General features: G+C 37.0%; 1 protein-coding gene across 3 annotated transcripts in view; it reads right to left on the bottom strand.

Moving 5' to 3' along the window:
- Positions 1 to 3459: 3459 nt before the first annotated feature.
- Positions 3460 to 21838, bottom strand: part of knl1 (kinetochore scaffold 1) — a 30665-nt gene continuing 12286 nt past the window's right edge. For all 3 annotated transcript variants that reach the window (XM_066661548.1, XM_066661550.1, XM_066661549.1), the window contains exons 13-25: positions 20523 to 20621; positions 20309 to 20424; positions 17829 to 17919; positions 17603 to 17719; positions 15121 to 15208; positions 14194 to 14311; positions 13931 to 14035; positions 12106 to 12206; positions 11909 to 11974; positions 10580 to 10692; positions 6558 to 6679; positions 4456 to 4581; positions 3460 to 3994 (exon numbers count right to left, since the gene is read on the bottom strand). In XM_066661548.1, the coding sequence (XP_066517645.1) occupies positions 3898 to 3994; positions 4456 to 4581; positions 6558 to 6679; positions 10580 to 10692; positions 11909 to 11974; positions 12106 to 12206; positions 13931 to 14035; positions 14194 to 14311; positions 15121 to 15208; positions 17603 to 17719; positions 17829 to 17919; positions 20309 to 20424; positions 20523 to 20621 (1359 nt within the window). In that variant the 3' untranslated portion in view covers positions 3460 to 3897. The remainder of the gene's footprint in view (positions 3995 to 4455; positions 4582 to 6557; positions 6680 to 10579; positions 10693 to 11908; positions 11975 to 12105; positions 12207 to 13930; positions 14036 to 14193; positions 14312 to 15120; positions 15209 to 17602; positions 17720 to 17828; positions 17920 to 20308; positions 20425 to 20522; positions 20622 to 21838) is intronic.

The raw sequence follows: 21838 nt of genomic DNA, 5'->3' as shown, positions 1-21838 counted from the left end.
AAGCATTTACCTTCAAATGTACTGAAGTGTTGAATGTAAAAGAACCATGACGTATAATGGCTCTAAGGTCCTATTATTATGATTTTTATTACAAGGCTCATGCCTAACCCATTGTAGGTGAAAAGACTCTAGTGTCACTCTAGGTTCGCCAGTCGTTTAATAGAGTGTCATTAATTAGTCTGACATAGATGTATACAGCAGAAATGACTGATTCATACAATGAATGATGTTTTATCAACTATTACATACACCCTAGGTGCTGCCCCTCCAAACCAAAAGAGGTCACTGTCTCCGGAGTATTTTGAATGTATGCTTCTGTGTTAAACCTAGGCTGTAAGCAGAGTGACCTGATGTGCGCCTTTCCAGAAATATAACTCGTCACGTCTATGCAGACCACAACTGTTATTAGTCTGCAGTCAGATGAACATGGGTCACGTTGTTCAAGTCAAGAAGTCCAGAAATATTAATTCCTCTACACGACACACTCCCTAAATAGTGCACTTTAGAGATTTGTAAAACTAATACCACACCACTACATTGTGTACTACATAGGGTTGAAGATGATGTTTGAAATTCAGCCCTAGTGGTTTGGCGGTGTAAATGCAGAGAGACGCAGATGCCAACGCACAAGTATAAACTTTCACAATGGCATAGGTCACTTGTGTATACCATAAATTTGACTAATTTAGGAACACTAGGCAAGATTCTGGGTTTTTTCCGGCTCTTGGGGCTCCCCCTAGTGCAATTAATTTTTACAGCACTGTACGGAAACTGGTTGGGAGGGGAAGGGAAGAGGTGGTTTCCTACCCTCCTCCAAAAGTTGCATAGTGCAGTTTCTGCCGTGCGGGACCAAAAGTAGCAACGACAGAGGCTCAATTCTCACTTTTGTGGGTCAGTGAAGGATCACAATAATTTTGAAGCTGAAATTTTAAGGCAAAAATATTACACAGTATTCTTTTAAGCTCTGTTTTGTCTACATAGTTGCAGAGTAAAGACTATTTCTGCAATTCTGAGACAATAGTTTTTAATTTTGTGACTTTTTGCCTGATCCTCATTTTTCTCTTTTGACCTCATTTATCCCTCTGTCCGGATTTTGGGTTTTGGAACATTTCTTCTGGTTTTGGCCTCCCTTCACATGTTGTGTTTAATTAACTCCAACTTACTTTCACCTTCAGTGAGTGATTTGTGACATCTACAGCTCCGCAAACCGTGTTTATGAATGAATAGTAGTTACTGATGACTCAAATACAGCCAAATACTAAACGGTACAAATCGTTTTGTTCAATCATTGTCTTCTAGCAACAGTGCCGTTAACAGTGGATGGGTGCGCTGCTGAACGCCGCTCTCCACAGGGATTCGCTCACAGCTAAGGGGGCGGGTCAGAAGTGATTGACATCTCTGTGAACCAATAGCAGGGACACAGACCGAGTGCAGAGATTACATTTACTCTCTGGGCCTGGGAAAGATAGGGAACGGCTGGAAACAGGAGGAGCGCCCCAAAGGCGCACGGTAAAGGAGTGCGTTTGACTGAAAGAGCGCTATGGAACGCCACCTGGGCCAAAATATACTAGAATAAACTTAAAAATATGTTTTATCGCAGAACAATCAAATAAATCATTTATGTTTTGTGACAGACTATTTTAACCATTTTGGGCACTTTGAGGTAGGTATTGTCTACTTTCAGAAAATGCTGTAAAACTCCACAACACTGTTTTTGCTTAAAATTTTACAAGACTCTAGTGAATAAGAAAATATAAAGAAATGGCTAGTCTGTTATCCTCAGCACCCAGTAACACATTGTTTACCCCTAAAATAATAGGTGCTTTTTGGGGTTTTTTTTTGTTGACTTTTTTCTGTTTTTAAAGGTTCTCAATTGGAACTTAAATGATGGAAACCAAAGCCTGAAGGTGAATGAATGCCTTGGCCATGAATGATCATTCTATTTGTAGAACTTACCTGTTAAAGTGGAGTAGCACAAACTGCTCTAAAATGAGCCAAAAACAGCATCTGGAAAGGGGATATGTATTTGCTATATGTTAAGCTCATCTGCCTGACCTCTACTATATTACATAATAAAATAACCCTAAAATATCCCTAACCTGCCTTCTTCTCTCTTCAAATATGAATTTATATGACATGTATCCACTAAATAACTTTTCAGATTTGGCTGTAGAGCTGCTAACAGTGTACATATACAATATCTTGAGGCTTGAAAATGGTCAGTGTTAAACACCTGATCTTCTTTAATCTGTTAATAAGCCTTTACCACAGCAGGATATGCTACCAAAAGTGTTTGTGGAAGCAGTTCAGAACTGCTTTTGGGTTTTGTTAATAGCCAGCTCAACACGGCACTGTGATTTCACTTTTGTCAAAATATGAAAAGCATTGAATTTTTTCCCCATGTTATCACCCTTAAGTTATAAAGTTGGATCTAGCAATTAGTTGTTGAATTACTTGTGGGAAGAAGGGGGAAATAAAACAGATATCTCGCTATTACTGGAAAAGAGTTTTCCACACAGATGGTAACAGGGACAACAAAACTAACAAACAAAAACCCAACAAAATCCAGTCCAGCACAGTATGATGCTCAATTTTGGTCAACATATAATTCATAAGGGTTTAGTTGCAACATTACAATGACTGAAATGAGAGCTCAGGTTTTCTTATATATATATATACACCCTCAAAGTTTCACTCCCTAATGCAACATTACTCGCAGGATTAACAGGTTAATATCCTCAAGAATGCATGGTACACCTGTGTTATTTTCTCATTCCAAAATGGTTGATTTTGCAGTCTTCCACATTACAAAAATCAGAACATAATCATTACCCCCCCACACACTCACAAATGATAATTAAAGTAATTTGTCATAGCAGGGACACTCATGTCTGACAAATAATACAAATACACTGAATATTCTAGTCATGAAAATTATGTATAAAAAATATATATAATCAAGTATAAAATATTTTCCTTCAAGAGTAGGCATACTATAAATATTTGTTTTATTACAGCATATGTACATTTATCTAAGACACATTGTCAGTTTCAGTTGGGGATTTGCTGCTCTATTTAAAATGTGAGTTGTCCATGGCAGTGACATAGTTTGTAAATTTATTACACAAAGTGGATGGAAGAACTCATTCCATATAGCTATAATTTAGCCACTGTATTCAGGACACATCAGCAGACATTTATATTGGCACAATTATAGCCAACTTCTTTTACCTTGGACAATTTGGAGTCTGTTCTTCAGTAGGATTTTATGTCCAACATATATTTACAGCTTTTTGTGTTCAGAAGTAGGCGGTTGCTACAGTACCATTACACTATTTCCTTGAATTCCTTCCCTCTTCTCTGTTGGTTATGAGACCAAAGTGGTGTCACCTGTAAAAATTAAAATCTTCACAGATCGTTCATATTGATGTTTATATTTAGCATCTGAGGCAATGTTTGGGAATGCTGCAAAACAATGGGCCTTAAATATTCCGCACATCTGAGCAGTTTTCTATAAGAAAGAATTAAAATAACATCAAATCAAATGAACATTTATTTGATATACAGGATACACATTCTGTGTATACAGATACACCTTTTATTGAAGATATAGTTTTTAGCCAATTTATACAGGGGAGCAACAATTCAGCAAAAAAAAAAGTGCTGTGTATATTACTGGTTGATAGAAAACAAACATTTGCAATAATTTGCTTGTTCTCACATGCTGACAACCAACACCAAAACAAAACAAACTCGTATCATACATTAGTTGTTGTTTGGTTACACTGACACCTAAAAAGTTTACGCAGGTATACAATTGCATGCACAAAACATTGAGCCATGTAGATCAACTGTTTTTCAGGCATAAACTGAGAACAAGGGTCCTAGAAACAAACTTCAGCTCATAAGTTCAGAATGAATTCTCTTGACAACTTTGGTCAGGTAGTTCTTAGATGGTACAACTGAAGTTAAGATGTTTTCAATCTGGTCAGCCCTGTGGAAAATGCAGCAACAAATCACATGTTTTAAACATTTACACCAAATGAGAAGCTAAACAAGGAGAAAATCAACAGCAGAGATATTCTGATAATTTACAAGGTCAGTCATTTCAGGAAAAGGGGATAATAAATGACAGTATACTGACAGATCAAATGCATAAATGGAATACAAGTTTATCTGGTGAGTAGACTCTCAGGATTGTACAACCCCTCTGCCCATCTAGAATGATGGTACAATACTTCATAATATGAGAAGGCTGGGGGTTTGGGTCTGTGGTAGCTTTAGAAGAGCACTGGTACCCCTAAGATAATTAGCCTTTTCTTATAATTACGAATAATGCTTTTGATTAGAATTCCTTGTTATGTGACATTTCAATAAGTAATATGTTAACTAATGATGTGTTCATTACTATAAAAGAAAAAAACTAAAGTGAATAAACCCAAAAATGTTCCAAACCTGGTTGTGCCAATGTGATTTTGAAATTTCTTCATTTGAAGACAACTGAATGGATAGTCAAGAGTGACAGCCAGACTTAGCTCAAATTTGACAGAAGCCTTGACACTGGAAAACACAATTTCAACCCTGCAAGAGTAAAAACAAACAAAAAGGAAGCAAAATGATACATTGGTCCAATATGGTTTCTCACATCAGCAATAAAGTCCTAGATTTTAAGGGCAATCATTCCTATATTTTGAGGATTAATTTAAGCCAATCGTCTCATTAAAATATGCCTAAGGTCAATAAAAAAATTGCTCTGTATGCTGAAATAAATTGGTTCTTTATCCAAATTCAAATAAATTTTATTAATGTGCAATTAAAATTATATTACTGTTTTACATAAACTGTAAACTTTTTTTTTTTTTTTTTACATCTGTTTAACTTCTTTGGGATGTTCTTAGACAAAGGATCCCAAGTTGACAGCTTCATAGGCAATACCAGCCATTTTGTAAATAAGCACATGAAAAATATGTTAAATATGTTATGTAAAAATTACACAAATTTGGAACTAGCACTATGCACAGATTTCTTATCCATGCATTTGCACAGACACATTAACATCTTATTATATCCTGCAACTTTTTAATGAGGTACCGTTGTGTGGATTTTTTTGTTAGCCTACAGTCTGTTTACAGTGCACAGTCCCTTTTTCATGCTCTTACGACCTTACAATATTGTGTGGCTGCCTCTATGCACCTCTGCACTGTCACCTGCATAATATTCATGCTATTTTCTCAATTACTATAATATATTGTTTTAATCTCTTTTATGTGCACAACATTTTCAACATTTACATGACCACCATGGATAGCAAGGTACTGTCTGCCTGATTATTAAATGGGTGGCACGGTGGTTATCACGTTCGCCTCCCAGAGCTGGGACCTTGGGTTCAAGTCCTATCTAGGTGGAGTTTCCATATTCTCCCTGTGTCTGCCTGGGATTCCTCCGGGGACCCTGGTTAACTCCCAACCAAATATGGATTGGTGCTCTGGATAGGTGAAGCCCTAGTGCCCGATGTAGTCCTCTATGTGGATGGTCGATCCTAGTCAAGAGTACGCAGTGTGATCCTGTGTAAGAGTATGTTTGACTGTTGCTTCTTGTGCAGGTGTGTGTGTGTGTGTGTGTTTGCATTCAGTGTTGAATGTACAGTGTCCTTGGGAATCTAGAAAGACGCTATATAAGTGTAAATAAATATAAATGTATTACACAGGTCTCAGACATAATTAAGTCTATGCTAAATCCAGTCAGATACAAGTATCTGATCTAGGAATTCAAGCACATAGAGAAATGTGGTAATCTGAGATGACTGTGCTGCTGCTCTCCTACAGTATATAGACTCAGTATATATGATGGTGTTAGATATTTTTGATGGTACAGGGATTACCATCCAGTTATGACCACAAAGCAGCACCTTTATGCCCCATCCAGCATCAAGGACAAGCTTTGAGGTTTCCTGCTAACCTCCCATGGAGCAGTCTGCATGTGGCATAAAGTCTCACCTTCACAGCCACTAAACACCTGAACTTTACTCATACTTCCTTAACACACTTAACAATTATTAACCTACTTACAACACAATGTTACAGAGTATTTTATTGTTATAGATTATAGTGTATTTTACTGTATCTGAAAGATTTACAGGACTTCCATACACAAAGATTGTGTTCTCTAAATAACAGTCCTGTTATTTATTTTTGAACACTGCTGTTCAGCTATACACACACACAATGGTTATGATGACCTATCTGCAAGACAGTGGCAATTCCTTAAAATAGCTAAATATTAGTATTATAAAGATTAGTTATGAATTTAAAACAATATTTTGTCTCCACCTAGAGGTAATTTCGTTGTCTGCCTAGGTTTTATGGTTAAACTGAGGGGCCAATGCACCCAAAAAAGTAGGACGTAGGAAATTTCCCAATTTTCTAATATTTCTGTTGCTATAATCTTTCTGCTATGTGGAATCCTATACTTACAGTTTGAACTTACAGTTTGGTTATTCTTTAAGTATCAACATCAGCGTTTTTCTGAAAGAATAAATAGTAAAGGTTTTGACTTACAGTTTGTCCATACATGTTATTTTTAGGATTCCAAGTCTCAATCCACCCCATTTCTTCAACTGATGGATCTCTTCACCCAAAAGTCGAAGACGGCTCACCACCAAGCTGACATCATGGAGCAACTTTTATGGGAAGACCAGAAACACAGACTGATACATCAAGGAATTGTGTAATATTCTGAATCCTGTATCTACTTTGAGATACTTTGACATACTTTGTATGTCCTTTGAGCTACAGCAGGTATGCACCCCCTCAACTCACAAAGCAGGTAATGCACTTGATCTCATTCTCACCAAACACTGCCTAATTAACTCTGTAAATGTTACTCCTCTACATCTCTCTGACCATTACTTTATTCAGCTCAATGCTTGTCTCCCTCAGCAACCCACTGTGTCCGCTCCCCCTGTACCCGTCCGGCGCAATCTCCGCAACCTATCTCCCACCCACTTCTCTGCCCTTGTGACTTCTGCTCTCCCACCCCCCAGCACCTTCTCATCTCTTGAGGTCAATGACGCCACAGAGTCACTCTGCACAACACTGAGCTCCTGCTTAGATCGCCTGTGCCCTCTGACTACCAGACCCGCAAGACCCATGCAGCCCCACCCGTGGCTTACTGACTCCCTTCGATCAATGCGCACTAACCTCAGAGCTGCTGAGAAGAGATGGCGAAAAACAAAAGACCCATCACACCTGACACAACTACAATCCCTGCTCTCAGCCTTCTCAACAAATGTCACCATTGCAAAAAAGAAATTCTATCAAGACAAAATCAACAATGCTACTGACACCCGGAAGCTGTTTTCAACCTTCAAGTCTCTGCTGAACCCTCCACCTCCACCCCCTGCAACCAACCTCACCGCTGACGCATTTGCTGACTTCTTCACCAGCAAAGTTGCTGCAATCAGCAGCCGGTTTTCTGACCCCTCTACACAGCCTTCGGCTCCCCCTTTGAATCCTCCTAAACCTACTGCTTCCTTCCCTTCTTTCACTCCTCTCACAGAAGACGAGGTATCAAATCTTCTTAGAGGTGGCCGTCCCACATCCTGTTCACTGGATCCCATTCCTACCACCCTACTGCAAACAATAGCCCCGTCCATTGTGTCCGCAGCCACTCATGTAATCAATTCCTCACTAACCTCTGGAACATTTCCAAACACCTTCAAGCAAGCTCAAGTAAGACCTCTACTCAAAAAACCTGCTCTTGCTCCTTCTATAGTAGAGAACTACCGACCAGTCTCTCTCCTCCCCTTCCTGTCTAAAATCATTGAAAGAGCTGTCTTTAAGCAGGCAACAAAATTCCTCTCCCAACATAACCTTCTTGACTCGAACCAGTCCGGCTTCAAGAGCGGCCACTCGACGGAAACTGCACTTCTGTCAGTAATGGAAGCTCTTAAAGATGCAAAAGCAACAGGTCAATCCTCAGTTCTCATTCTGCTCGACCTATCAGCAGCGTTTGATACGGTCAACCACCACATCTTACTAAACAAACTCACTGACATGGGCTTCAAGAACAATGCACTCTCCTGGTTTGAGTCTTATCTCACTGGACGATCCTTCAGTGTGTCATGGCTTGGACAAACATCAGCGCGACACCACCTCACCACAGGTGTGCCCCAAGGCTCGGTGCTGGGACCCCTCCTCTTTGCCTTGTACACTACCTCTCTAGGCCCAATCATACATTCGCACGGCTTCTCCTATCACTGCTATGCAGATGACACACAGCTCTATTTATCCTTTCCTCCAGGAGACACTTCAGTGGCAACTCGAATCTCTGACTGTCTCTCTGACATATCTACATGGATGAAGGAACATCACCTCCAATTGAATTTATCCAAAACTGAACTACTGGTCCTCCCAGCCAAGCAAGCTATTCTCCACAACATCAGCATCAAGCTAGGGTCCCTATCAGTGGCTCCCACCAAGGTTGTAAGAAACCTAAGTGTCATGGTTGACGACCAGCTGACCTTCGCAGATCATGTTACCGCTGTAGCTCGATCGTGCCGCTTCTCCCTATTCAACATAAGGAAGATTAGGCCATACCTAACTCAACATACAACACAGCTCCTCGTTCAGACGTTAGTAATCTCCCGTCTAGACTATTGCAACGCCCTCCTGACAGGTCTTCCGACCTGTGCTGTGAGACCGCTACAGATGATCCAGAATGCGGCAGCACGCCTGGTCTTCAACCAACCAAAAAGAGCACATGTCACGCCCCTATTAGTTGAGCTGCATTGGCTACCCTTAGCTGCTCGCATCAAATTCAAATCACTAATGATGGCCTTCAGAGTATTCACTGGTTCTGCTCCCATCTACCTCAATAGACTCTTAAAACCATACGTTAGCGCCCGCCCTCTCCGTTCCTCAAAGTAGCGCCTACTAACACGACCAACCCTCCGTACAGGTCAGTTGAGGCTATTCTCATCTCTGGTACCACGCTGGTGGAACGAGCTTCCAAGCACTATCAGAGCAACAGAAACCCTCTCTGCATTCAAGAAATCATTGAAAACCCAGCTCTTCCGAGAGTATCTTTTGCACTGAATGTCTTTCTTAATAATGCACTTATTACTTCCTGGCATACTGCACTTAATGTAAGGTATTTTGCATAATTTGTGCTGTAGTTCGAATGTTAGCTCCTCTTTTGTAAGTCGCTTTGGATAAAAGCGTCTGCCAAATGCATAAATGTAAATGTAAATCTACTTAGTATTATATCTAATTTGAACAGGGCCAAGCACTTTCATATTTTTGTCTTAGGAGCAAGGCTGATTCTTATGAAAAAAGTGTGAGGCAGAGCATTGTCATGGTCTAATTAATCTACAAGTTTGAAATGTAAGATTAGAATAAAACTGTTATTATTTTGTTATATATGTGTGTGTGTGTGTGAGAGAGAGAGATTTGGGGGGGATTGTGTTGAAAGGGTTTTAGATTATTTGTTTCTTGCCACTTTCTAGTTTCTAGAGTGAGATAGGACTAAATGTTATGTCATGTCAGGTAAATCAAAAAATCCAATCAGAATTAGCAATATCAGCATGCCAGCTATAGAAGGAACAGGAATGACTTATTTGTTAAAATCTAATTCAGACAGCTCAGACATGAAGAGCAAACAAATCCTACCTGTCGTGTGTGAATTAGGATCTGTATTCATGTGAAAAAACACCGGGACTACTAATACCAGATTAAAGAGTAAGTGATCTTCATAGCATAAACAGCCAAAAGCATTTCATTTATAATATTCAGATGCTGCTAGCTACTATTTGTTGCACTTTGTTAGTAATTACTCAATTTGACACAACCACAAATTCCTGTTGTGGTAACAATTTAATAGCTTACATCCTGAGACAAAAACTAATCTAACCACTAGTAAACTGAACAAGACAAGAAATGGACCATTTTAGAATACACAATAGGGTATTTAGGGATAACAACAACCTTATAACCCACAAAGACCATGTACATGAAGGCAACATAAGGTGTAAAAAAAAAAGCATTTTAGTGTAACATAGTTGTAAATCAAACATTCTCCTGCTCTTTGTCATTTTACAGAAAGTGTTGCATAGTATTAAAAATGACAGTTGTCATTGTTTTTTAAAAGCAAACAAACAAAAACAACAAATAAACCCTAAAAATGAATATGCTATGTTCACAATCCTTAACTGTGAAATCAGCATTTTGAAATAATCTAAATTAAAGCTCACACATAACTTTCGATACAATGTTATCCCTAAGAAGAGAACATATCGGTGCACATGCACTTGCAGTGCTTTTCACTGATTGAACACACAAGGAAAGCAGTAAAGAATAAATTCTATTATGATTTTCAAACTACTTAATTTGTAGGGTATTTTTTGTTTACTACAATTGTCATTTTTAATATTAACAGATACCGTAAAATGACAGAAGGGCTTGAGAATGTTTGAATTGTGAAATGCAATTTATGTTACACAAAAACATATTTAATTACCTAATATTTGAGGGAGGGGGGGGGTGGAACATATCACAATACCAAATGAAGAGATAAAAGTTACCACTGGTATGTGCTGAGATGTTGGGTACTTCTGCATCTGTTTCTGCTTTTGTGCTTGGATGTACTCTGCAAGTAAGTCATGAATCATGCCTGCATATGGTTGTGAGTGATTACCTAAAAATGGAGAGCATTATAACATTTTAGAATGCTAGCTCTTGTGCATATGAACAAATGGCTGACAACTAGGATATGCTCTTGAATAATTTTATTGATGCTTCCTAATTTTATATGTTAGTGAAATGCAAAGTATAGAGACTGTGAGAAATGAAATACGGTAGGATTTCATGGACTGATAATAAGAGTAATGTGGCAAAATCTATGTAAATTATACATTTTTATTTAAAAATATATTTTTAAAAAGTTACTGCAAAATAATTATAGAGCAATTTTACCTATAACAAGATTTATAAAATTACATTTAATACACTGAAAAATAATGCAGTAGATCTGCTGAAATTATATTGTATATTCTAGTGCTGTAGCGGTTCTACTTTGCTTCTGAAATGTTAGGCCTTTAAATCGTGAGATACACTGTCGTATGATGTAGAGTTATCACATCTCCTATCAGCTTATGACATCAGTGCAATACCCTGCCATTTTAATCAGTGTAGCATTTCACACCGGTTCTGTACATCATGTGGCATTGTGGCCAAATGCTAGAGATTTTTGTAGATGGTACTATCCGGGCAAAACCAACCCTATTTTTTGCTTAGAAGGCAGTAGCTAATGCCACCAACCACACACTATCCTCATAATCCATACTGTTATTATCCGATGTGAGATGCAATATTTATGAAATAAGAAAAAAATTCATTTGTATTTTACAGCCATATTACTGCATAGTTTCAGCATAATTTCACACTATATATGTATATAGCACTGAACATTTTATGAAAAAACAGGTCAGGAAAAAAAAAAGCAAAAACAACATTTCATCAGAACAACATTGTTTTTGGGGCAATAACTAACATTGCAAAACTTGTTACCTATACAATTATGGAATAATTATTAAACTAACAGAACTGACAAATTCTTTTTAAATTATATTTATTTTTTTCTTTGGATTATCTATCAAAGAAGGGCATTTCATTACACATATATAGAAAGAATATAGAAAACTGCTATACTTTCTAAACTGCTCCATGGCGTCATTGAGAATACTCTCTATTGCCCAAGCTATTTAGGTATTTTAAGGATCAAGTACATTTTATCTTCCCTAACCTCTGTATTGTCAATACCGTGGAGGTGGGGGAGAAACTTTTATCCAGTTTAAACATTCTTATAGACAACTGCTCTAATGTACTTAAAGGGATACATCAGATTATTTTACCATTCAGCAGGAACTTAAATGAAATGTCCACATCCTGTTCAATATCTTCACTAATCCCTTTGTTTTCTATGAGAAAAGAAAAAAGTTGCAATATTGTGCCATACTGTTTAGAATTCATTTAAAACACACAAAGCATGTTTCTCTAATTCTAATGTTACTTTTAGTCAAGAATGAGTATATAGGTTACAAGGAGTTACCAGTGGCATTTTTCAATTTAATTTCCAGGTGTACAGTGTTATGAAGAAAGGCAAAAACTATTCCACTTTCATCTCTCTCAAAGAACTGCCACTCATTCAATCTAGAAAAAAACAAAAACAAATTAATTAACACACAACAAACAAAAAACATCCTCATGTATGAAAATACATTTAGCGATTTTGTTTTGAAGTCATTGTTTTCTACATTGTTGATGGCCTATTTTGAAATGATAAGAAGTGTTACTAAAATTATTTCTTAAAAACATTTATAGGGTTAGGCTATGTATTGCTCTTTTTAATGGTCTTTATTTAATGCTTAATTTGTGTAGGTTTACTGTAAAATAAACATCATACAAAGACATTATAAATATTTCTAGTACACCTCAGTCACCTTTGCGTCCAAAACGGCTTGTCATTACAAACATCAGCGCGACACCACCTCACCACAGGTGTGCCCCAAGGCTCGGTGCTGGGACCCCTCCTCTTTGCCTTGTACACTACCTCTCTAGGCCCAATCATACATTCGCACGGCTTCTCCTATCACTGCTATGCAGATGACACACAGCTCTATTTATCCTTTCCTCCAGGAGACTGAACTACTGGTCCTCCCAGCCAAGCAAGCTATTCTCCACAACATCAGCATCAAGCTAGGGTCCCTATCAGTGGCTCCCACCAAGGTTGTAAGAAACCTAGGTGTCATGGTTGATGACCAGCTGACCTTCGCAGATCACGTTACCGCTGTAGCTCGATCGTGCCGCTTCTCCCTATTCAACATAAGGAAGATTAGGCCATACCTAACTCAACATACAACACAGCTCCTCGTTCAGACGTTAGTAATCTCCCGTCTAGACTATTGCAACCCCCTCCTGACAGGTCTTCCGGCCTGTGCTGTGAGACCGCTACAGATGATCCAGAATGCGGCAGCCTGCCTGGTCTTCAACCAACCAAAAAGAGCACATGTCACGCCCTTATTAGTTGAGCTGCATTGGCTACCCTTAGCTGCTTGCATCAAATTCAAATCACTAATGATGGCCTTCAGAGTATTCACTGGTTCTGCTCCCATCTACCTCAATAGACTCTTAAAACCATACGTTAGCGCCCGCCCTGTCCGTTCCTCAAAGGAGCGCCTACTAACACGACGAACCCCCCGTACAGGTCAGTTGAGGCTATTCTCATCTCTGGTACCACGCTGGTGGAATGAGCTTCCAAGCACTATCAGAGCAACAGAAACCGTCTCTGCATTCAAGAAATCATTGAAAACCCAGCTCTTCCGAGAGTATCTTTTGCACTGAATGTCTTTCTTTAATGCACTTATTACTTCCTGGCATATTGCACTTAATGTAAGGTATTTTGTATAATTTGTGCTGTAGTTCGAATGTTAGATCCTCTTTTGTAAGTCGCTTTGGATAAAAGCGTCTGCCAAAAGCATAAATGTAAATGTCATTTTGTAGTAACTTTAAAAGCTCATGTTTGTAGCTTTTAGAAAGAGTATACTATTTTACCATAGTTTAATTGTACATTTTAGGCCCTTGGGTACCAAAAAATACCATAACCATTACATAACACATACAGGAAAGGAATTGCGCTCCAATATGCGGCACTGTGCCTTCACGGGGTACAGCCCCAGCGACAAGCTGCTGTATTTTTTTAACCACCTACTGTAGCTAATCCTCTACCTGCCTTATGCCTGGACTGTCTTAGCCCAGGACCAGTCACTTAACCTCACTCTCACTGCCATGACAATCTGTCTTATTATTTTTGTTATTTTTCTGAAGGGCTTTTTTTTTCGTGTTAGATGTATAAATAAAATAAATAAATAGAATACCTGTTCAGAGTTGTGATATGACTATTAATTTTACTGGCTTCAACTTTTATTTTCTCCATTGTGTCCACCAAAGCCAATCTCTGATGTTCAAGTTCACAAATGTGCCTGCCAAATAAGATATCATTATAATTTTACACAAGTCTCGAAGAAAGCAGTGGTGATATCCCAAACATTATGCTTTTTTCATGAATTGTACAGTGAATTTGCATAAAAAAAACCCATTGATGAATTAATATATGAAAGTAACAATTCTTAATACATACTTTTCAGTCTCAGCAAGTTTTGAATTAAGATCATCAAGATCTTGTTGCTTCATTTTCAAAGCAGGCTCGTTTCCAACAAGGGAATCTCCTAAGTGTATACTATTCATTTCTGCCAGTTCTTTTGAAAAAAAAAAAAAACATACATTAGTTCATTCTTGTGCTCCTCACCAATTATCTACTAAATAATATAAAAATTTCAAGCAAACAATTATTTTTCTAAATTATGGAATCTACAACAATAATTGGAACATATTAAATCAATGAACAACATGCACATATATAAACACTTATGTCAGAGACTTTTTTGACCACAGAAAATTACAAATTTCTATGAATAACGTTTAGGCCTATAAAGGCCTATTCACACAGATTTTTTTGGACAGAAATTACGTCCATTTACTTCATAATTTTAAAACAAAGTCAGACTTTTTTTTTGTCTCCACACTCCTCAGTCAACAGTGATGATGAATTTACCACTATTCATTGGTAGAGTTTGAGGCTCTACTTCTGCATATTGCATCTTCTTATTAAAAAGGATTATAATTTTTTAACCTTCAAATATTTATAGTCAGCGTGATGCTTGACTATGAAACTAATTGGTCAGCTTGACTTTAAAGCATTCATCCAACGCAGAAAATAGTACAGGCTCTAATGGAAAACTTGGTATATCGTCACAGTCCATCAGTTTTGGAGATATATATATATATATATATATATATATATATATATATATATATATATATATATATTTTTACGTGTTCCTTTTCAAAACTTGACATGTGCTATTTTTGTGGGGGAAAAAAATCTAACTCTGTGTGAAAAGGGCCTGAAGAATAATGCAGTATTGGTTTTCTAGTCCAAGCTGAAATTTACCCACTGCCTTCCACATGAAGAGAAATAATTATTAGTAATTAAAAAATTCCATACCACATTCCAAGCCATATACACATCCATCTAGATCTTTCAACATCTCATCTGTCTCCATGATTTTCGTCACCAAGTTTTGTTTCGACTCCTAAAAATGCAGATAATTAGGGACAGTTCAGTAAGTTAAGTAATTTCAACATATTATTTTGGTAGACCCAGATATTAGTCAGGCAATACTGGGAGTATTTATTCAATTACAAATTTACATCTGACAGGAAAGACTGACACAGGACAGACTAAACTCATTACGTTGCACAATTCTATAAAAGATGCAAACACAAAAACAACTGTTATGAATTTTCCTAACACATTATTTGCCCAATACAGTTTGGGACCTTTCCTTTGACCAGCCTTTCTCAACCAGGGTGTTTTCTCGCAATATCACGGGTGCTGTCAAAAAGATTGACGTTGCGGACATGAGAATAAAAACAACAGTTACAAAACTTTTATCTAGGAATTGTGGTGCGGCCAAAAATAAAACTGAATCTGAGCATGAATAAATTCACTGACAACCAGTGCCATAGATAAAAGCAGGAGTCCAGTGTAGTTTGGCGAAAATGAGCAGTTTACTTTCACTTTGTTAGTGGGGTGATGCACTTTACAAACAAAGGCAGCTATATTTGTGGACCATACTTTCGTCTTACTTAGGCTGAAAGTTAAACTGAGCAAGTCTATACGTTTGTCGATTGTTAAAGAAAAAAATTTAACAAAGGAGAAATTATTCATTCGGTACTGGGGAGACCAGTAAAGTGCTTAGGTAGATGGTATATTGCAGCGCTAAATGATACAAAGCGGACTGTGAATTGGTGGTTATTAATTGCAATGACTGGAGTTGTTAGGGAAGTTGGAATTATGGTCTCTGCAGTCTGACTTACTTACTGCCTTGTATAAGATGGCCGTTGACAGTACATGATGCTCCGATCACAGAAGTAGAGAGGATGCAAAGGGTTATGAACAAAGCTATAAGGGAGTGGCAGTGCAAGTAGCTAGGAGCACATTAGATCTAAGGGATGTGAATGGCCAAGTGCAGTGCAAGGATGCAGTAGATGAAGCATTCGAAAAAAAAAAAAACAGGTGAAGTACACAAACTTGGCGGTCAAGATAAGGAAATAAGGAAAGATAAGAATAAGGAAAGCACATACAAAGTGGGGAAATACACTGTACAGATGGAGTGGCTGAGCTGTATTTTAGGTACGTGGAGGTTCGGGCAGGTGAGCGGGATGCTGTGGGTGTTATTGTGGTTGTTGGTATATTCTTCCATATTTTTTACTGCTCTCTATATATATTTTACAGAGCCTAGTGACCTATTATCGATTGTAAATTTGTTGCTGAGATAAATATTATTTTTATTCTGAAATATGGATACTAGTGTATATTTCAAAACAGGATGTAACAGGAGGCATTTGATTGGCTTGAAAAATATAGCAAAAGAGGAAGTGGATATGTCCTGGAATTTTTACCCAGTATGGACATATGGGGTATCAGCAGAAGCCTTAGAACTGTAATAAGCAATAATACAATTTTGGACTTTCATTGCTGTGAGGGTTTCACGTACTGCTGGACAATGGTGAATAGTGGTGCACCCAGTATTCCAAAAATCACAAAAACACAGTTTTCCACAAATTTAAAATAATGTTGTGTAGTTATTCCTTATGGGATAATAATCAGAAGAGATTATTACATTTTGGTGCAATTGCATACCTAGATGCTGCTATGATCCACATAAAACCTACACCACACGTTGTCCAATTGTAGAACATGTATATTCAGGGTAATGGACCTACCAAGTTTGGTCTCAAATCTGCTAAATTTGTGGAGTGACAGCTGAAAGGACTGTATACAGTTGCTGCCAATTGGATTCATTGACAAGTTTCATCAACAATGATTCCAAATTCATATTTGATGATAGTTGGACAACACAACGACACAAGCTCCATCCATTAGTGGGGGCTGCCTGGGCATCACACACTGAATTTTGTTTTTTGAATATTATTAAATTTGAAGTTCTTAGGATCCTGTTGATAACATGTCCATACTGGGTAGGAGTAGCTTGTGCACAAATAAGTGAGTGATTTTTGCATAGTATGGAAAATAGTTCAAGAGCTATGTGAGCAGAACTTATGGGTTCCTGAGTTTTTTTTCCCTTGTTGGGTTTGACCCAAGGAATCAAGGGAAAAATAATTTTTTCTCTATGTCATACGGGGTAGGAAATACAATCCTTGAATTTTACTACAGATTCATCAGGTCAGTCGGGCTGAATCTGAGTGTCTGAGATTTGGGGGGGGGGGGGGGTAATTCCTGTTAACCAAGTTTCTTGTCCATATGACATTGATATGAGTTTGATAAAAGATATTGGATAAAACAGAATCCAGAGACCAAAGAAGAAAAAAAATAAATAAATAAAAGAAGAAGAACAAAAAGCTTAACAAACATTTCCTACACCTCTGGGAAATTAATCCTAAAATGAGAGTAAATGTCTTACCTGTGCTGTTTTTAAGAGTTCAGAGTATAACACTTTCTTCATTTCATGAGAAAGAGCTTTGCTTCTCTTTCTGAAGAATGCCCTTTGTTCTTTCAACTTGGTCCCAAATTGCTGCAACTGTGGCAAACAAATAAACCCACAACACTGCACTATTACCAAAGCCTTCAACAGCCCTGGAAGGCACAGGACCAATCACAAGAGATTTTAAATAGTTAGTACATTTTACCTGAACATTTGAAAAGGCACACATGTCTTGCAGAAGAGTTCCGTTGACATCCCTGAGCAGTTTATACTGCTCTGCCATTTGTGTTTTAAATCTAAAAAAAAGAAACAAAAATTAAATCCAAAACAGCAAACGAATGTGTGCAATTCAAACAGGTAAAAGTATCTATCTGAATGATCGAATAACTGTTTAAAATATGTAAAACACAGGGTCTCAAATAAATTCCTTCCTCTGAACTCTGACAAAACAGAGATTCTACTCCTGGGTCCAAAAGCTGCAAGAAATAAATGGTCAGACTTAAGGTTAAATACAGCAGTTTTTTCTGTGGTACTTGAGTCAGCAGCAAAAATCTTAGCAACATAATCAATCAAGATCTGTCATTTGACGAACGCATAGGAAACATTACTAGGACAGCTTTTATTCATCTTAAAAATATTGCTAAATTAGGTAATACCTTATCCCTTCATGATGCAGAAAATTTAATGCATGCTTTTATTACTTCCAGGTTAGATTATTGTAATGCGGTATTGTCAGAATGTTCCAGCAAAAACTAAAGTAAAGTAAACTTCAGCTAGTTCCGAATGCTGCAGTCTGAAGATTTGATCATAATAGCCCAGTTCTATCAGTTTTGCACTGGCTTCCAAATAAATTTGGTATTGATTATAAAGTTCTTTTGTTAACATACAAAGCCCTTCATGGTACTGCCCCTAAATACTTGCAAGATTTTTTTCCCCCTATTACAAACCATCACATCCATTTTCAAAAGACTTCAGTGGGTGGTAGAGCTTTTTTTTATTTTATTTTATAAATAGCACCCTAAGTGTATAATAATCATCCAGGATTCAGACCAGACACAGTCTCATTCTTAAGGCTGAACACTTACTTGTTAGGTATAGCATTTAGTAATGAACATTTCCCCATTCGAAAAAAATAAAATAGTAATAGCTTGCTTATTTTGTAAACAACAGTAACTTAACAAGATTCTGATTTTGTGTGTGTATATATATATATATATATATATATAAAGAAAATAACACAAGATGCAGAAAATTTAGTGTACATAAGCAAACGTAAACAATTATACAGAAAGTAACCTTAAAGCTTTACAGTAAATAAAACAAACACAGAATAGTTGCTATGCTGATTCTGTGTAGTTTATTTGCTTGGGTTAGAGCTCATTGGCTGTTGAATTATTCTAACGGTATTTTTTATTTTCCTCGTCCTCAACCAGGTGCTTCTGCTTGATATGATGAAGCAGATTTGTTGTTTCTTTTCCTTTTGTTGTTATAGGCTTCGTTCATTTCTTACATAATAACCAAGGTTTATTGTACATCTGATATTTTATAATCAAACCACCTCCACACTATTGAAGATACTCCCTTGATCTGGAGCAAATTCCTCCACCTGAAAGCCACTTTCCATTGTACTTAACTGTGCCTAAATGACTCACATAAAAAAACGTATGCCATATTATAAGTAACTGCAAGACGTAATTACATAAACAAGTCAGACAATACGATATGGCACAGCCATAATTTACATGTATATAGAAGAGATTATAACCATTAATGAACCGGCAGACCAATCGTAAAACACGGAGAATCAGTGAGGAAAATTAGTTGCAGAACTGTCAACTTAACAATCGCATTATGGCCAGACCTCCTTTGATTTCAAAACAGTGCTGTAAAAATAAATGACGTTCTGCAAATGTAGGGAGAGCCCAGGAGTCACGTCAAGTCAAATTTATTTGTATGGTGCTTTTTACAACCTGATGGTGTCACAAAGCACTTTAGAGAAATCAAATAAAAACAAATATTTAAGTAAACTAAATTTAAATTTATAACCCCAGGTGAGCAAGCCAAAGACAATAGTGGCAAAGAAAAACCTCAAAGCTAAGGGAAGAAACCTTGGAAGGAACCAAGACCCACAAGGGGGGATCCCATCCTCCTCTGGTCAAACAAGTGATAAATAATTAAGTTTTAATATAAACTGCAGGTAGAAACAGCCTTGGAATATGTACAGGTAATGTTCTTTTTTCCTGTTTATTCACATAACCTCTGCTCTCCTCTGGTATTGCTCTCAATACCAACTTGCTTTTGACATCTTCCTGCAACATCTTAATGCCCTCTCTTTCATCTGTTACACCTGGTCATTTTATTTTTTGATACTTTCCTTATTCATTTTTCCATATCAACCTGCTTTCCCTTAGCCCTCTCACTACCACCAGATACCTCCTTTTCTTTTGCTTGGAAGCCTCTGTTTTATAACCTGCAAGTGGACTTCAGCGGTCTGATTCAAACAATTACATACCAAATATAATATAATATAATATACTTGATAGTGTGTAGAAAGCAACAGTCTTTAGAAAGAGAAAGACAGTACAATATTAAGTCACTGCCACTGAAGTGGTAGCACTTGTGTGTGATTTACAAAAACAAACAATATTAGACCACATCTCAATTATCAGCAACACAATTGCATACCCATCTGCTATCTCCGTGAGCTTTTGGCAGTCCACTTCATAGACTTTCTGCTTAGGACGGTATATGTATCTTTCCCTTAGCAAGTCCTCCAGTTTGTGTGTTTGGGCAACTTTAAACTGAAGCAGAGTAAAATTCTGGTAAGTCACAATCTTAAAAATATAAACAACAACCCACAAACAAAAACATATATGGTAGAAATCTATGAATAGCTTACATTGTCAGGGAGAGCACTGGGTCTTGACTTGTGTATTACAGAGTTTATACCAAAGTGACTTAAGAGTTCATTCACTCTTAGGCTTCCATCTTCAAGTGTCTAAACACAAAATAACAAAAAAAGATGAAACAATATAAGATCATTCTTAAATTGTCCCACAGTGGGAACATTTACAGTGTTACAGCAGCATAGAAATAGGTGCTCAACTGTAGAAAGCAGTAACAGTATTAATTGTATAAACCTTCTAGCTAAAAAAATAAAAAATCAAAATCTCTGAACAATATATACATCTAGATTTCACATGAAAATGTTTTGCATGCTGGTATAATGTGATAGAAAAAAACCTTTATTCCATAAATGCATAGTGTGTATGTGGTCTAATGGAAGCAGTTTTGGTTGTATAGTTTAACAACAGCAAGAAAGAAGGACTTGCGTTAATCTATAACTTTGTTTTGTACTTTGTTGTGTAAAAGACAGTTTGTACTTAAATGTTTCTGTACAGTGATATTTTACACCACGCATTTTTAACCAGATAACAGCTCATCAAGGGCCAAGTTATCTTGAAATCTAAGACTAGTTTTCTTCAATTTATGCAGAAATAGCACCAAAATACATTTAGTTTTAAATGCTTGTGATACAAGTTACATAATTTCAAACATTTGTTTTTGGTGTACTTAACTTTTACATTTGTACAAACACTATTTCCAGAAAAGTTAGAACATTGTGTATTTACAACGTTTAATCATATGGGAACTGAGGATACTAATTGTTAACGTTTTGGTATATGGAATTTTTGTCCATTTGTACTTCATGGAAGACTTCAACTACTCGACAGTTTGTGGTTACAGTTGATTGATCTACCTCTTCATGATGCACCATAGAAGACAGATCTATTTATTTATATCTTTTATTTAGATCACATTTATTATGTGCCTATGAAGCCATTTTGTTGTAGAATGTACAAAATGAGGTCTGGTACTGTCTTGCTAAAATAAGAAAGGACTTCCTAGGAAAAGACATCTTGAAGGCAGTATCTGTCTCTCAAAAAAAAAAAACTAATTTGCCTATATCGGTGGAAACTTCTCATATCTGACAACACTCTGGATGTTTCATCATTAACATAAAAAACACAACATTAATTTTTCAATTAAGTTAAAAAAACAATTGCAAGCTCAGGAAACAAATGCAAGTGCAGAAACACAATGCAAAACAAGAATATCTCCAAACTAAATCTGTTATGTGTATACACTAGAGAGATGAAAAAGTGAGTATAATATCAGAGTTGAATTTTGATTCACCAATTATTGTTTTCATTG

The sequence above is a fragment of the Hoplias malabaricus genome, chromosome 2 (genome assembly GCF_029633855.1).
Source record: "Hoplias malabaricus isolate fHopMal1 chromosome 2, fHopMal1.hap1, whole genome shotgun sequence".
In the NCBI taxonomy this organism is placed as follows: Eukaryota; Metazoa; Chordata; class Actinopteri; order Characiformes; family Erythrinidae; genus Hoplias; species Hoplias malabaricus.
The sequence above is the reverse complement of the archived record's forward strand: the minus strand, read 5'-3'. Positions and strand labels throughout refer to the sequence as shown.